Source organism: Phalangium opilio, unplaced genomic scaffold (genome assembly GCF_054372755.1).
Source record: "Phalangium opilio isolate 3A_F unplaced genomic scaffold, DU_Popi_V2 ptg000113l_1, whole genome shotgun sequence".
Taxonomy (NCBI): Eukaryota; Metazoa; Arthropoda; class Arachnida; order Opiliones; family Phalangiidae; genus Phalangium; species Phalangium opilio.
The window spans coordinates 8671853-8690452 of record NW_028324209.1 but is presented as its reverse complement, the minus strand read 5'-3'; the positions used below and the strand labels follow the sequence as shown (position 1 = coordinate 8690452).

Sequence of the window (18600 nt, the reverse complement as noted above, 5' to 3'; positions counted from 1 at the left end):
CTTTTCTCTGTGACTTCAACTTGTAGTTAAGACGAGTTCGGAGTTAGTCTACTAAAGTCTCCCGGCGTTTGAGGGCCGTCAAAAATTTTGTTCCGCTTGCGTTTCACTTTCTCAGTTCCATCACGGTGTATAGGCCTAGCTTTTTCTTTTATTTTTTTTACTAGCCTAGAAAGTCCTCTAAAAATTCAAGAAACTCTAAGCAAGGTTGCTCGGGTATTTTAATCGTAGTTTACCATCGAAACCAGTAAGGTGCGCGCGTGTACTTTTCGAAAGCGCGGTTATAGTGTTTGAAACGGAACGGTTTACGGTTTTTGAAGAGTATTTGGTGACTTAGGTGTACCAAAAATACTTAAAAAAACAAATAGAACTGAAAATGTTCTTGGATTTATGCCAGTAGATAATTTCCGCGAAATTTTGTCTAATTTTCGCGCCGGTTTATTTATATTTTAGTTAGACTGTTACACGTTTTCGCGCCAAAAGAAAACCCCCAAATAAATTATGAATTACTCGTGTTTCGGACCTTTAATGACCACGGGGTCAAGGAACAGTTGTCCCCCAGAACGTACCAGTTCAATTTCACCACCAACTTCGCGTCAAAGGCCACGATTGCCATCGATAAGTAATTCTAAAAGTACAGACGCCTTGTCCGGACATCAAAATCATCACAATGACGTAAAGGACAGTTATAGTCGACGAAGGTTGGGATCGTTTAGTTCGACGGCGCATCTGGAAGTCATCCAAGATTTAGACTTGTATTTTATTAGACAAATAGCCCATAGTTTACAGGTAATTATATACTTAAAGCGTTCTGTGTTTTTTTTTCACCGGTTGCTACGTTAAAATGGTTTTGGTAATTAATAGTGGTTAATTAATTGCTAATTTCATTAAGGATATTCGTATAGAGTAATAGCATCTCCCTGCCTTTCATTGTATTACATTCAATGGGTAATTAACACGGACTGCCACTATATCTCGTAGAGCTCATTCATAGCTTTGAAATGACATAAAGAGCTGGAAAATCGGATGTTAAATAAGGAGATTTCATATTTTTCTCTTTAAAAGAAATTTGTTGTGATGAGATCATGACTTAAGTTTGAAGATTTCCAACTTTCCTTAGTTACCACCCGATTTTGGCGCAAATAGTACCATTTCAAAGCTGTTTTTCAGCTGAATCGAAATTCAGTTGCAAACTTTAAAGATAATTAGTGAAGAAAATTATAATTTTCCAGGGCAAAAACGCACGTGGCCGCAGTGCCCTGGTTTGTTTAGCATAAATATCCCCTAAGAACTGTGAAACGTGTTGTTAAAATGTAGTTAATTTGCTACCTTGTTAGTTACCATGCAATTTTGAAATTGAAGCAAATAGTCAATTTTGAATCTCGTTTCTAATCGAATCTGCAGTATTAGCGTTTAAAGGAAGGAGGCGTGGCTATTAGGTATAGCACATTGTCAGCTAACTTAGCCTGGCCTCCTGCATGGTGTAAATGGTATTAACTCTTCTAGTCTGATACTCCCTTTAAAACTAAATAAGACTGCCTAATTTAAAACTTCTTTCGTTGATCGGGTCATTTAACTTGGAAAAGAAATCGCCTCAAATTTGTCAGTTTCATATCCTTGTTCATGATTGACAGAGAGTCTATAGGGCCTACCTAAATTGATCTAAAATTTCAAACTTTAAAGTTATTCAAGAACCTGAACGGAAACAATTTCAAACTAGATTACTTAAGAGATACGTAACCCGTTTTTCCCGCAGCCGCAAAAAAATTGAAGAGAATATAAAATGATTAGTATTTCGACAAGACAAGTTCGCCCACACGATAAGCGTGGGATTGTTTTAACTTTAAGTATAGTTAAAATCTTATGGTAGCATAGACACGTAGTTCAAATTGAAATTATACTTCGTCGTTCGAGTTTGAATGGATTGGAGTCATAACGTAGCTTTATTCCCAATGGCAATACAGGTTGATACGAACTTAAGATATTGGTGGGAGTTATATGGAAGTGTTTAAGTTTAGCTATAATTTTAATTTATCATGGTTCGTAGTAACATGGGAAAATATTGGAAAGATATCGAAATATTGGTTTAGATGGAAATTTGTGAAGGAATATTGTAATTATCTTGAAACAACAAGTTATATCGTAATTATCTTTTGAACAATCAACGAATATCGCGTTTATCTATTGAAAAATCAAAGAGTATCGCGTTTATTTATTGAAAAATCGAGGAATATCGTGTTTATCTTTTGAACAATCAACTAATATCATGTTTATCTTTTGAAAAACCAATTAATTTAGTGTTTTTTGAACAATCAACGAATATCATGTTTATCTATTGAAAAATCGATGAATATCTAGTTAATCTTTGTAAAAATCAATAACTATCATAATTATTTGAACAAATCAGGGAATATTAACCAAATAAATTTTAGTATTGGTCCCCTAAACGATTTTGCAATATAGTATAAAATTTATATTCATTGTGCGTATAATTAAATGCATTATTATTATGCCTGAATTATGATGAGTGTCCACTCTTTAAAACCTGGAAATACCACGAAAATATGTTTTGGAAATTTCTTACGAACCCTGTTATATGAAAAAACTTTTTATTCAAAGGCGAGATACTTTAGAAGTTAAAATTTTCTTTACTCTTTTTCTTAAAAGGGTGGAGACGACCTTTAAAATTTTTCGTTTAATATAATCCATTTTTTTAATGCCATCCCGGGGCTCATTACCTTTTGGTTTTAAGGAAACATCAAGGTTTTTGCGCGCGTGTACTTTGTATGTAGTTAGTTACCTTTACAAGATTTTTTTATAATTTCGTAACGGTTGGGTTGACATTAAGTTGTTGGTGAAAGTTTTGTCATTGTAGAATATTACGTGATGATATCATATGAATTCTTTAAAGATGTCTGTGAAGTTACGTAGTTAAGTTTACGTGGAATTCTTCTATACAATTTGTAGAGAACGAGAACTAATTACTTCTGGTCTATAATATAATTTGATTTGAAAGGAAGTCTCGTTTACACTAGACACTTTGAAACCGTTTTCGAAAGCTCCAATTATCCCATGGATTTATAAAATAATAATATATAATATATTATTTTCATAACGGCAAAATATTACATTTCGAACTTTACTACAAAACGGTTGTAAATGTTTTAAAGTGTCTGCTGTAAACTTACGAGACTTAATTGTATTGGCAATTTAATTTTAAAAGCAAGATTTATTTTAATATTTGGGGGGGGGGCAAAGTTTCTTATTAATTGTCACGGAACTCAGGGAATTTCAGATTGTTTTTGGTAATTATCCTATTAACTAATATATTTAAAAGTACACGGTTCAAGTCCCTTGGGAAAATGACGGTCAGGGAATGTCGAATTGAAATCATTTATTAAAATGGCAACCCATTCCACGAAGATAGATTATATCTATCTAGAAAAGTAAAGTTTATCAGTTACGTTTAGTAAAATGCTTGAATAGGAACTTGGCAATCCGACCTTAGCTACCCTTTCTATCGCTCTCTGCAGCCATTCTGCATGGTGTGCTTATTTTGGAGAATGGAAGCTGTTCAGCTCGAGTGGGAAGGAAGCTGGCTTTATAAACCCTTAGATTTTGATAGAACAATTCTCCCAAGTGAGAAAATTTTGACAGGGAAAATGTGCAACATAAGGGAATTTGTAAAATCAGTGGCAACTCAGTTCTAAGGGACTACTTCTTTATCAAAAATGAATTTTCATTTCGGAACATTTTATCCTTACGAAGCAGGAAATCAAGAAATCAATGACATACCTTCATAAATTTAACAGTCAAATAATAAATGCGGTTTTTATTTCCTAGAAGGTTAACGAAGGTCCGGTGGAATTGTATATTATCATAATGATATAATACTTTACATTAAGTATGGGTCTGTCTACATTATCCATGCTGGGAGACATCAGGCATAATTGAAAATAATGTTGCGCCGTTTTAATTAAAGCAAGGTTCCTGCAAAGTGCAAACATGGAACACAATAGGGGCAACACTGTGATTTTGAACTTATACTTCGTGGAGTCTGGTTAAGGGAGAGATATTCATCTATTTTTTTGGAAACTCGTCAGCTAGGGGACGCTCCCCCCCCCCTCTATAAAGACGCGTGTTCGTATAGTGAATATTCTTTCAACCCACATACTTATGGAGAGTTATATAGGGTTATGATTTTATAAGAATAATTGTTCCTAATAAATTTCAATGCTTATGCTAGACCACGAACACTCGTTGCATCGCACCTCACGCTGGCTATTCGTGCTAATTTTACAATAGAACTTAATGCCATCCATAAAACTTAGAGAACTGAACTGCCATCACTTGCTAACGAGCCCGCGATGGGTGCCAAAATTGCCGTATCATTTTACTCTCCCCTTATAAATGAAAATGATTTAAACAAAGTGGTTTGGGTATATTTGACCTTTTCAAGTTTTTCTTGAACCCCCAAATGAAAAATCTTTCTTTTTTTTAAAGGTCATAAAAATGAATTAATGCATTTACCCCAGGAATATGGTATAATAGACCATTTTAATGTAACTAATAGGGAAAGACACGTGGGTAAAACTTACCTTCCATCTCGCTTTTTGGCGCATGGGCTGTAGTCTTTTTGTATCATGAGAGTGCCCAGGGACGGATGACAATGTATCAACCCCAATACTGAGGGTTAATTGCAGCTTGCCTACCCTTCGGGTGTAGTAATTCAAAGTAGACAAAATTTAGCTAATAATTCAAATATTCAGTGGATAATTTTACTGATGACTCTGATATGTTGTACTAAAGAATAATGTTTTATTTTTAAACCTCGCTCATGCGCTGTTCTACTCTCTCTCTCTAGAGTCCTTGGAATGTCGTTAGGCCTAATTACTTTGATGATAAATTCCGCAAGGGTGGTGTAGTGTACAATTACTTCTGTATGGTCTGCCCTATAGCTTTGTCTTAAAAGTTAATGCACTCGCTATAGAAGTCAAAGGGGAGTCGAAGAAGTCCTCAATGTTACGTAGAGTTCAAAAATAGGATCTCATATCTCTTCCCATTCGCGCTAAACCTTGTCTTGACTCATATATTTCGCGTTATGCCACCCACGGATGGTTTATTTAGTTTGTTATTAAAGGAAATGTGAAATGAGAATTACAATTAACCCCGTAATTAGGCTTAGATTTTTTGAGTGTTTTATGTTAAAGAAGTAAATAGAAACAAGATATTAAAAAACCAGGGATAGATTTAATTTTATAAGTAGGAATGGAGAACGATTAGTATTTACTTCAGTCCGACTCATAGCCCCGTATAGGACCCCTCCCTCCAACACGTAACGAAAAGTTTAAATTATCTTATTGGCTCACTTAAACTACGTTTTGATGACGTTGCTGACCGGGACGGAGAAAAATACGTAATTCCTTTCTACCTCTGTCGCTATGACCCGCCTCTTCTTTCATACCCCCCGTCCCGTGGAAGGCGGTCCGGGATTTCGACGCGCGCCTAGATATTACTCTGTTCTCCATTCCTACTTCTAAAATTAAATCTATCCCTGATTGTATCCCTGTTGATATATTAGAAAGATTTTTTACGGTTTAGGGTGGGCTACTTTTAGCTGTTTATAGTTACAAACCGGGGAAAATACGAGAATATACAGGGTGTTTCTGATAAGTCTGGCATAAATTAAGGTGGATGTTCTTTGGGTGCTCGATTTTGAGTCGAAAATGTAACTTCTATCTCCATTTTGCTTGCCCTAAGGGCCACTGTTTTCGAGTTACTATTTGATTAGTGTTTTAGGGACGGCCTCTTAATTAAATTAGAAATCATTGTCTTCCAGTTTCTTTATTGTATTTAAGGGGTTATCCGTAAAATACTATGGACAATCTTAACTCGAAAACAGTGGCCCGGACGGCAAAGTTAGAAAGAAGTTAAAATGTTGTATGAAGGTTTAAAATTATCTAGTTTCGCTGTTAACTTGTTTACTATTTCACTCCTCCTTTAACCAAAGAAACTAGCTTAGAATTAAAAAATTGTAATTTGGTTGCTTCTAATATATATACAAGATACCGGATGCTAGTAAGTTTTTTTTTTTCGAGGCTGTGTTTGGTTGCTGGTATAGCCTAGCCTTTTAGGATGTTAATTATGTTAGCTTTAAAAATATATACTTATTAATGTATGATGCTGGTTTGTTTGGTTTTAACCGCTCCTATGTTGTTTTTTTTTCTCACCAACTCCCACGTCATTATTATTAATTTTTATTACGGTTAGTGAGTTAATAATAACAATAATTAAATGTATCCACGACTTCTTTGTAAACGGGGTCTTTGTCTTAGATTATAAATAGTTATTTTTAATTTGAAATATAATGATGAATTAAATTTTTCCTGTATACATGACTAATATCATAAGTTTATAAGATATGTTACATAAGTTTGTTACAAACTGGAGCTTGTCATGAAGTGACGTAGGTGAAACGTTAAAGATTCGAGGTAAAGCGACGCCTGGTGAGGCGCTGTCAACGGCTTAGTACGGACTAAATAGGACCTAGATGGACTTATAAACTTATGCTAATATTTAAATTTAGGTTAGAAAAGCATTTAAGTTGGTCCTAACATTGTCAACGATTTTAAAAGGACCAGTACATCTCATCATAGTGAGTTAATAATAATAATTAAATGTATCCACTACTTCTTTCTAAATAGGGTCTTAGATTATAAATACTTATTTTTAATTTGAAATATAATGATGAATTAAATTTTTCCTGTATACATGACTAATATTTAAATTTAAATTAAGGTTAGAAAAGCATTTAAGTTGTCAACGTGTATAAAGTATGTTGCTTCGAACATTGTCAACGATTTTACATGGACCAGTACATTCTTATGGGGAGATTTCATAATTTTTTTTTTGGTTAACTTGGCCAAATTAAACTTTTTTCCATGAAGCATTCGGTTCAAAGGCAAGAAGAGGCCATTCATTTCAAAGTTCCGAAAATCTTGAATCTTGAACACGTGCGCGGATTTCTTTTGGCGCAATTTTTTTTCACGAGCGGGAAATCATGAAAAGAAGAAACGCGAAACCCCCAGTCTGTTTAACCTAAACCGGACGCGCAGATGGTGGTGGCTCTCTTTTGCGCAACTCTGCAGAATTCTTTGTAGGCCTTAATCATTAATCATAATCCCGCGTAATCTTACGGTACGGTTAAAGCTTTCTTTCTAAAACAAAAGATGAATCTATTATATGATAAGCGTCACTAATTTTAATTCGCGTTTCGTTTAAATATTGAAATTAATTCATTTTGGGGACCCTCGTCGAGGGTAGAGGGTCACGTGCTTGGGGGTGGGGGTGGAATTGTCAGGTGGCGCCAGTTCCCTCTCTCTCCCGCCAAAATGTATGTAGCACGTGCCGGAAGCCACGTGGCTACCATCTTAAAGGTCCCCCGTATCATGATGGGCATGGTCTGGTACATTTAAACACAGAATGTGAATGTGTTACGGATAAGGGGATGTGTAGTTCGACGAAATAATGGAATTTAGAGTGACTAATATCCGATACCTCGTTTAAGGCGGTTTCAGAGCGTTTACTGTACATCCTCTCGTTTTTGAAGGTCTTTTTTTTCTTGTCATCCGGAGTCGATATAATCTGATAAAACCTTTAATTATTTAATTGGGATTTATGTAAACGAGGAACAATGTTTATGGGTTTATTAATTTCACCAGAAATTGCGTTGCTTTCATAATGAATTGGAATTAAAAGTGTTTTTCGTTCCTGGTTTTAATGGAAGATTTTAAAATACGTGTCGAGCTAAAATGAATGCAGGCGCCGGTTCTAAATGATGTGTATTTTATGAATGAATTTTCTTTCAATTCGTTTTTGGAAATTAATTCAGCGGAATAATTAGCATTTTACGTAATTGAATACTACACTTACATTTCTGGAGTTTGATATAATTAAGCTATTGTTATTTGCGCTTATGCTAATTGCATAATGACAATTTAATTTTGTAAGTAATTGTCAAATTAGGCCTATGTTAAAATTCTGAGATTTAGAAAGGGTGAATAACAGTACAATTAAGGCTAATATGTTGGTTATTTGAAAAAAAAAAAAATCCTTTAATTGTTTAGAGTCTTTGAAAGTAAATCCAAAACACCAAAAAATAAACTCTAAAGAATCACTCGAAAACCTTTTTAATTTAAACATTGAGTTACCCGATTTTAATTTTAGAAATTAAAGTTGGTGTTCATATTTTCAGATAAGGAGAATTGATACCATATACACCAGGAGGCCAGGCTATTTGTCGGACAAAGTGCAATACCAAGTAGCCACACCTCCTGGTGTAAATGCAGTATCAATCCTTCTAGTCTGAAAACTAAGTATTGGCTTCCTATAAACCACCTCACCTGTGATAAGATCAGTTGTGTACATTGAAGCTTAACTCTTTCTTTCTTTGCACTGTGCCAATCTTCATTCTGTGTATTGACTTTTGCATAAAAGAGTCAGACCCAAGCTGCGCATACATACACGCTATGAAATCTAGTATTTTTCACGCCTTTCCTTGGCTTTGAAATATCGCAGCAGCAGCACGCCCTACAAACCTATAAATTGGTACTTGAACCTTTCCGAACTGAACCGCCCTGGAACGAAGATTCTTTTAAGTTTTTTCTTCTTCAGTCTTCTTCGAGTCTTCATAAATGTTTTGGTAGCTAGATGAGTTAGGTCGATGTAATTTTAAACTCCGCCGAGATCAGAAAACTTAAACCAAAAAAAAAAAAAAGTATTTAGTGAATTTACGATCGGTTTTATCATAGCATCTATAGTTTAGTGATCCACATTTTCTATTTAGTGGCCTTGAAATTGAGGTAAAGAAAGTTGAAATAAGTGAACTTGGAATTGAATTTCGTCTTGTCAAATTCAAAATGTGAAGATTAAATGGATGTACGGATTTTATTTAAGAAATTATTTGTTGAGCGTTCAATTAAGTTGAATTAAAATGTACGATCATAATTCAACTTCAAAACAAGAAGCGCTTGTTAAAACGTCACGAAGACGTTTTCGACGTCCTGTTTGTCACCGAGCTAGTAAAATCCCTAACCTTCCTAAAATATATGTAAGTCGATAAATAAAAGCCTTTTTCTTCTTCTTTAAATATTCATAATTAACTTCCCTTTAAAAAGGGTTCCGATCATATTAGTGGGTGTTATATTCAATAATTTCGTCTCGGTTTTTCGCATTATCGTCACCATTTCGACGCCAGTTTTAGTCCTACGCGTCATTTGGTGAAAATATTTCGTGGATATAGGGGCGGGTTACCGAATATATTATAAGGGTTCCCTTATGCTGGCTGCTATAGAGTTGTAGCTATAGACTAATTTATTCAATCATACCATGAATATTTAACTGCTTAGGGAATTATATCGCAGCTTGAAAACTGCATGTGCATAACATTGTTTTCAGTCTAGTACGAGGGGCTAACCACTCGGAGAATTCCTGTACACCGATTACGGATTTCGTGCAATCATTTTAGCACTGTCAAAGGCAGGCTTACGCGTTATCGTTTTAGTACAGTCAAAGGTACAGCAATGTACACCGATAACGCTAAGTGACTTGGTACTTCACTTTGTCAGCCAGGTCTCCTGGTGTAATGGTATCCAAAAATTTGCATTCATTTATCGAGGAAACAAAAAAATGGGTTCCTTCGACCAATTATGACCACGAAAACGTTAATTCATGGTCAACTTGAATAAATTCGTTAGACAAATGTTAGTTTACCCTTATACTTATATTGTAAGCATTGGTGAGGGCGGAGAATTGTTACTCCGCAAAGTTACATTATTTCCCCAGTAGTATACGCCCTGAGCAAGGCAACAAGCTCAAAGTTTGTTCTTAGCATCCGATTAGTTTTTGTCGTCGGGGTCGCCGACCCCCGCAATATTTTGGCCCTGACCCAGGCAGGAGGACGCGAAAGTCGCGTGCAAAAAGGAGCTACCCTGCTTTTCGCGTAGGGTTTTTATTTTGTAAACCATTGGGTGAGCCTTACTTAGTCGCACCGTTAGACAGACTTGAACCCTGGAACTCCTTGGATGCCAAAGACAAATTGCTTATAGCCAGGGTGTAGTGTATGCAGTTCTTATGTTTTCTTTCTTTTTTTTTATTGCTTGCTCTTCGGTATACACTTGTGTCTTCCGACATCAGGAAGTGTTTCCATATTTGTTTTTAGGAAGCCTATATATGAATGTTTGTATTTGTGTAAACGTAAAGGGATGGTGTGACGTATTTTCTACTTACTTCCGAGCGTGTATGGAATTAGGTGTAAGGAAATAGGGAGCTAACAGTTCTGACCCTGAAACGTCACAATCTTCTATCTCTTACTTGAGTTTCATCCCCCCTAACGGTTGGAAACAGTATTCTACGCGCAAAAATGAAAACCAGAGAGGGGCTGCGTGACGTCAGACTATCTCTTCCCCCTAGCCAGTTGTTAGCTCCCTATACCGAATACCACTTGTTTTAGTAAAATAAAATGGAGTATTTAAAAGTTAAATGAAGATTTAGTCAAATGTTCGACTCGGCATGTTTGTTTACTTTTCTGGTCGCCATTTTAAAAGATGGTGGCGTACTCAAAATTTAAAATCAGCCAAGCTATCTATAGAATATAGAGCACCATTATGTTAAATGATAATGAAATCAGTTGAAACTTGCGGACCTTATTCCTCGTGGAAGGTTTTATATTTCTGAACCGCCATTTTCCAATATGGCCGCGGAATAGCAAAACCTTTCTTTGTGATTACTTACGACTTAGGGACAACTTAACTTCAAAACTATACATAGTTTTCAGACTATACCATTTACACCAGGCTACTTGGCGGACAAATGCAGTACCAAGAAGCCTGGTCTCCTGTTGTAAATGATCTCATTCCTTCTAGTCTGAAAACTCTGGACTTTTCTCACATTTCTCTTCACTCTTTTTATTTAGGCTTAAGAAAAATACATCCTCTCTTTAATGTTTCGTCGTACCCACAAATGCAACCTATAGCTAGTTGAATAAATTGTTAATATATAAAGATACATAAATTTTCGTGTTCTTTTTTTTTCTCTCGCCTTGATGCCTGGTATTAAATGTAATATATTCTTATTAAATGTGCAAAAACTATTATCCTATAAAGATATCCGGAACACGGAAGTAATTTAAATTTTTAGTCTTCTCTCTATGTTTCTCTCTAGAACTTTGTTGACTTATGACCCGCTTTCCATACAGAGCGGGCGCGGAACCAATAATATATCTTCCTTTTTCTCAAAAGCTAGTTCCCCTTCTCACGAAGAAGTTATGTCTAATTAAAACCTTTTTTTTTGTGTGTGTATGTTTGTTTTTAAATCTACTTCCCCTCCTCCCTTATATCTTTTCAAAACATTATTAAGAGCCTTTTTTTCTCGCGGTTTTTTTGTTTTTATAAGCGGATCCTAGATACATTAATATGAATTAATAGCGACTTATATCAAACTGACCCCGTCTAAGTTTACTTTTTGGTGTAAAATAATAATAATAAAAACAAGTTGGGAAAACCAAAATATTACCTCTCCGAGTCAAGACGACTACTTACAAACTTATTTACCCAGATATGGAAATGTTTCTTAAGTTAAAATTTATGAAATATTAAAGCAGTATACAAAGCATAGCAAATTTACTGTAAATCAGACGACATTTTACATCCAATAATGATATACTTGTACACATTAAAATCATCCGATGGGGGAAAAACGGGTCATCGGCGTTTTATAAATGACGCTAGCGCAATAAAGCGTGCAAGGTACCAAGGCTTAACAAAAATTGTAGGATAACATATTTATAGAGATAGATAACAACTTTTATAATTAAAATTAGAAACTAACATATCTCTTAAAATTCTCGCGTGATCAACTGGTTTCACGCCAATTAAATAGCTATAGTCCCATAGAGCTATTTGTATTAATTCCTCCATGGTTTTTTCGCCAAGCTGAGAACTACGCGTTTTACGTCACGTTATCAAAAAAGCAGACTATTTTCTTTGAAGACCGCGCTAGCTCAGCGCTAAGCACCGTGACGTCAAAATTCAAAAACAAAATCCCTGGGCCGCGTTCAGCAACGCGAGGCTCTGCTGAACGCGACCCAGATTTTCACCATGATTATAAATCTAAGCCTAATTATTTAAAAGTGTATTTAACTTTCGGCTCACTCTGAACCGTTAATGTCTCTGCATACAGAAACGAAAACCAAACCCAAACTTTTACTTTTTGGTTCACTAGGCCTATTGACAAATAAGAGTTCATTTGACCAACATAGCAGCGTTGTGCTTGTATTCACTATGATTTTAGAAAGGATTATGCTATAAACAGATGTAGTATAGCTTAAGTAATATATAAACATCCATTTTAAATAATAATATTAAAAAAATCTTTGGAATATCAAAATGAAATAGAGCTTTAAAGCTATAAAAGTACTAAATGCATCATAATTACGAAAACTATTTCCACATATTCAGTTTATATTAAGGATAAAGGGAATATTATGGTTGTGTTGGATTTCTTTACACATCAAAACAAAACGAACTTCTAACGCAGCGCACTACTGTAACAACGGACGGACACATACAGACAAAAACATAGACTGCTTTTAACTCTTTCCGTATTAATTTTGAATTGAGAAACAAGATTATCTTAAATATTAAAATAAATATAATTAATATTTAATATTTTCTTCGTTAGTTATTCGCCTTATTGAACGTTACATCGTTTTAAAAAAGAACAATTAAACATTCTTGAGAGACTTGACTAATATTGGCGTTTGAAATGAAGCATACGCCGGTTGCTTCGCCTTACTAAAATAGGTAGTATATAAGGGTTTCGAATCGCAGCCATGGATAAGAACAGCGCAATTGCGTGAACCTTTGGTGGAAGCCCCACCTTAGGGAGGCCGGACGTTTCTCGTAACCCTGGCCGATCGCCGCGTATGTCTTAACCTTAACGATGATGATGGAGTAGAAGCCAGGTGTGCAGACTGGTGTCCATGTGGGATGGACAAAAACAATGACCAGAAGATGGTGGTGTGTAGAAACCAGTGTGTACAGACTGGTGTCCATGTGGGATGGACAAAAACAAAGACCAGAAGATGGTGGTGTTAGAAGCCAGGTGTACAGACTGGTGTCCATGTGGGATGGACAAAGAGCAGATGACGGTGGTGATTAGAAGCCAGTGTGGACAGACTGGTGTCCATGTGGGATGGACAAAGACCACAAGAGGGTGGGGATTAGAAGCCAGTGTGTACAGACTGGTGTCCATGTGGGATGGACAAAGAGCAGCAGATGATTGTGATTAGAAGCCAGTGTGTACAGACTGGTGTCCATGTGGGATGGACAAAGACCAGAGGCTGGTGATGTTAGACAGGCAATGGAGTAAAGTGTAATACAATTTTCGAAATTTCCGGAAATTGAGAACACGTTTGCTCCGATTTGCAAACTGCGAACGCGGTCACGTGGGTGTAACAACAGACAGACACACACACACACACACACACACACACACAGACACGTCGAAATTAGAACCTCTCCGTGACATACGTCACTCGGAGAGGTAAAAAATGTTGTGATGTTAGAAGGCCCTTATTTTGATGTAAACTCAATTTAAGTTAAGGTGTTGTTCGTTTGAAGAATGGTGTAAGGTGTATATTTTTTAACTTTATCTAATATTATTATTAGAAACATACAGGGTGTTCCACAACTGGTGGTAGGACCAAAGTTTGATGGATTTTATGGGCGATTTGCGTCGAAAATGTGACTAACATGACATTTTGCAATAAGGGCCACGGTTTTCAAGTTATGATTGGGTAGTGTGTTTTACGGATGACCCCTTACATTTAATTAGTATTGTCTTTCGGTTCCTTTCTTAAATTTAAGGGGTCACCCATTAAAATTCAACTTTTTTGCGGGGACTCTTAGAACAATACGTCATGGAACAATTTCGAATCAAAATATGCCTTCATCACTCTGTATATTCCAAATTTTACACTTAGAAAATAATTTTCCAGCAAAATTCAAATTAAATTCTCCAAATGTAGTAAAAAAAAAACCCCTTTCTGTGACGTAGGAAATCCATTAGAGAGTGATTGGACAGTTTGTTCAAAAATAAAAAAGGGTTCTCTTTTCAAAATTGCGTTTTGGAATTTAATATAAAAACCAAATAATATCACTTAAAATTAAAATATTTTAGTGCTATAAAGATGTTTCTGTGACTGTGTTTGAAGGAGTATTAACGTTTTTACGTGTTAATTTTTTATAGGAATATGACTTGGAACAGAAAATAGATCTGGAAATAAAGATGAGAGAAGGTACGACTAAGTTACTGGCTGCTTGTAAACATCCCAGTCAAAGTTTGGAAGCGGCCAAATCTTTGATTACATCGAATGAGAGGATGTCAGCTTATATGGCCGAGTTACAACGTAGGAAAGTTCAAGAGAGAAAAACCAGTCTTAACAATAGGTATACATTATTTTTTTTATCAGAATTTATATCAGTTAAAATAAAAAAATAATTTAAAGGTTTCCTTCCTTTGAAATTTATAATTCGTCCATTAATTATAAGATTAATTATCTGATTTATATCACAACTTTGTTTCGTTTCTCGTTATTAAATTTTATTGTCCATTTTTTTCCTGTCCTAGAAATACTAAAGATTAATTTGTAATTAACTTAACTTAATTCAATTCATTTAATTTTCAGCTCTCAAATTAGAGTTGAAGCAAGCAAAGCAAAAGTAGCCGTTTCAGGTGGGTTCAGTTATTTTTTATACATGGTTTTTAAGAGACTAGGAGAATTGATAACATTTACACCAGGAAGCCAAGTTACTTGGCTAACAAAGTACGCCAAGTAGCCTGATCACCTGGTGTAAATGGTATTAACAAGAAGTGATATCTAGTTTACTAGGGAGAAGGTATAAGATGCCTAAGTATTCGCGCGCCATAGTCCCAGTCCCCCTTTCAAAATACAAAGGGGGGGGACGTAAAAGGAAGCCGGGCTATTTTCGCCTCTCCTCAATCGGAAAATACGTAATTTTCGTCATTCGCGTCGCGCTGACGTGAGGTTTCAAGAACCAATGAGATGCAGGTTGTAATTTAGAGGCGGGGATTAACTCCGGACCTACGTTTGGACTGGAGATAAAGCTGGAAATGTGGCGAATTTATACCTTCTCCCTAGTAAACTAGATATCGCTTCTTGGTATCAACGTCCTAGTCTGAAAACTACGTATTTATTCTATAATTATTTTTTATTTTGGTGTTTCTATATATTTTGTTATTGTTATTAGATATTCGTATGCCTTTAATATGGAAAGACACTGATCACTTTAAAAATAAAGGAGATTATAGAAGATTTAGCGTTTTTTGTCTTTTAAAAATTGGGACTGAAATATACGACACCATGATGGTTGAAAACGTAGATAGAAGTTTGACGGATATTACCTTTGAGGATGTAGTATTATTGTAAGTCAAATTTTTAATGTCCAAGGAGAATTAAAAAACGGAGTTGTTAACATTGTAAATAATTAATCATTTCAGCCAACAAATTCCGGCTGGTTTTGATTTCCGATTGGAAGTCTACAGTCACGTCCTTCACAATGATCTTAGTATCGCTAGTACACCTCGAAAAATCAAGAAAAAGATTTCCAGTTCTGTTAGCCGAACAATTGGACGAAAATTAGCAGCTACCTTGAAAGAGGAACTCAATACCATAGATATGTAAGTATTAATTTTTAAATTAATATATATATATATATCTATTTTAATTACTGAACTAATTAACCTTCATTGATTGGTTTAGTGGTCCAAAATTTGATCTGGTAGCTCACGCGACACTTCGACTATCTGACGCCGGTGACGATATTAAAACCCACGATTTAGTTTTGGAGAATTTGGAAAATCCTCAACATCAGTTACCATTATTTGGACATTTTTGTTGTCGTTTGGCGGCGCAGCCCGATTGCGTTACAACGGACCGTTTCGCGGGATATCTTGGTTTAGTTCAACAAGTCGGTGACGTCAGCGGGTGTAGAAGAATGTGGTGTACCTTAAGAAATTCTCAACTTTCTTTTTGGGCGAAAGCGGACGATTCTCAGTCCTTGCCTCCCATTATGACCATTGGTTTAACAAAGGTATTGATTTAAAATTAGTCTTTCTTTAACGTTGACCCCATTTTTAAACGGAGTAATCTTTTTCAGACCACTCAAGTTCAAACGGAAACTCCATTGACCAATTATAGGCTGTGTTTCCAGCTAACTACTTCGACTTCTGTTGACAGAAGACAGGACCATTACCTCAGTGCCGATTGTGACGTCGATTATTATCGTTGGATCGCCCATATTAGACAGCACGTGCTCGATTTTGGTAAGAATCGAAATATTTTTTAATAGAAACGCCAAGTCTTATTTTTTGGGCCTTTGCAGAAGAATGGGGTCAAGCCGCGTTAGAATTAGCCGAAATCCCTTCTCCAGCGCCACTTCGCGCGCAAAGCTTTTTATATCAACGTAATCAGGGGTCATCTCTGTATGACGCGACGCCCGTTCGAGGGATTCCAGAATCTCCATCTCAGACGAGTATCTTACAAGAGAATAACCGTCTTTCGCCTCCTCCATCTTTAAGGTCACGTAGTTCGAGTACGTCATCGGCAGCCAGTTCCGTTAGTAGTTCAACTCGTCAACATTTTTCCTTCTTTCGATTTCGAAAATCAGCGAATAAGGATAACGTTTTCTACTAACGTCAAATTTATAAGTAATTTAACGAAGAAAAATTTGTCGTTTATTGGTAAATATGCAATTAATTGGTACATAATTTGTAAAAATTTTCCCGTTTTTTTTACTAAATTATCGATGGACTGGTGAAAATTGAAACTAGTACTTAAAAGATAAGATAAATCTCTTCCTATCTTAACTATCCCCCTTTAATTTAAATTAGAAACTCGTAAATTAACATTAATAGTATAAAGTAATTCGTCCTGGACCCATCCCTCGCGTTTCCCGCCTTTTTTTAGGCCTAAAGCCACGTGCGTTTTCCCGCCTTTTTTTAGGCCTAAAGCCACGTGCGTTTTCCCGCCTTTTTTTAGGCCTAAAGCCACGTGCGTTTTCCCGCCTTTTTTTTAGGCCTAAAGCCACGTGCGTTTTCCCGCCTTTTTTAGGCCTAAAGCCACGTGCGTTTTCCCGCCTTTTTTTTAGGCCTAAAGCCACGTGCGTTTTCCCGCCTTTTTTTTAGGCCTAAAGCCACGTGCGTTTTCCCGCCATTTTAACTTATAACCACCACGTGGCCGTTAATTTCTCAAAAGTAACGCGAGGTAATAGAAAATTAATATTAATAATATGAAGTAATTCGTTGTGGACTTGTCCAGTGGGTTTCCCGCCTTTTAGGCGCGTAGCCACGTGCGTTTTTCCCGCCATTTTACGTATACATCCACGTGGCGGTGAATTATACACAAAGAAAGTAACGGCAGGCGCTGGAAAGTTGAAAAAACTGGACGACAGGATGTTTTATTTCTAGTTAATAACATCTAAATGACCGGTAATTATTACTAATTATCTTTGGAACAAATCAAGCTTTAAATGTATCCAAATATTTAAACTAAACTAAACTAAAAGGAATCCTACAAAACGTTTTCTTAATTGAGAAAATTGAAAAAATAGAAATCCTTCTCCTAAACTTTGCTCAGTTTACTTACAAAAAAAAAAGAATCTTAATTAATTGACTAATTGTTAACAGTAATTAAGAAACCCAAATATTTTAACCCGAGTTAAGTTTTGAAAGAAGAAAACTTTAAATAATAATTAAATAATTAACAATCCTACGCCGTCGCGATTGTTTTTGTTTAAAAAATGTTTTAACACTCGTTTGTTTTTTGTGTTCGTTTTAAATCATCTCATATTCCATTTTTAAGTTTCCTGACTTTTACCTTTTTTCGAATCTCATTTAAATATCCCATATTATTGTCGGTTTTTTTATATTGTAATTTTTACAGTATTTTAATTTCCCTTTTTAAAATACGAAATTGTATTTTTAATTTTCAAGGACGAAAAATAAGAGAAATTAATTATTTGTACAGAATTAAGTTTTTTTGGGAAATAATTTTTCCTATCCGCGCTCAGATTCGGAAACATTTCTATCTGAAAAACAATTGTTTGCCCTTTGTTATCATTGATTTCCTTATTTGAAGAAATATACAAAGTTTAAACTGATATTTTATCGTGTTTTAAATTTTTACATATTTTTAACATAACTTGTTTTTCTCCTAGTTATACATGCGTTTTTGGCAGTTTTCACCAGGACCCACTACGTTTCCATGTGAGTTTTTGAGCCTTTATAACCCAATCATCCCCATCCTCGGGAACACGTGCGTTTTCCCGCCATTTTACGATTACCCGCCATTTTCGAAGTGAACTTTCGCGCCATTTGACCATGAGCCTTTTTGGCTCTGGAAACTAAAAGCCACCACAAAACACGTGCGTTTTCCCGCCATTTTACGAGGACCCGCCATTTTCAAAGTGGACTTTCGCGTCATTGGACCATGAGCCTTTTTGGCTCTGAAAACTAAGAGCCACC

General features: G+C 35.7%; 1 protein-coding gene across 5 annotated transcripts in view; it reads left to right on the top strand.

Moving 5' to 3' along the window:
* LOC149623774 (rhotekin-2-like) overlaps positions 1-18236 on the top strand; it is a 30642-nt gene extending 12406 nt beyond the window's left edge. For 3 of the 5 annotated variants that reach the window (XM_089853023.1, XM_089853026.1, XM_089853025.1), the window contains exons 2-8: positions 14305-14504; positions 14744-14790; positions 15327-15501; positions 15577-15756; positions 15839-16169; positions 16236-16401; positions 16461-18236. In XM_089853023.1, coding sequence (XP_089709149.1) covers positions 14305-14504; positions 14744-14790; positions 15327-15501; positions 15577-15756; positions 15839-16169; positions 16236-16401; positions 16461-16771 — 1410 coding nt within the window. In that variant the 3' untranslated portion in view covers positions 16772-18236. Of the gene's footprint in view, positions 1-58; positions 787-8731; positions 9107-14304; positions 14505-14743; positions 14791-15326; positions 15502-15576; positions 15757-15838; positions 16170-16235; positions 16402-16460 lie in introns of those variants that run through there. The other 2 variants (XM_089853022.1, XM_089853024.1) reach the window with 2 other exon arrangements.
* The last annotated feature ends 364 nt before the right edge of the window (positions 18237-18600 follow it).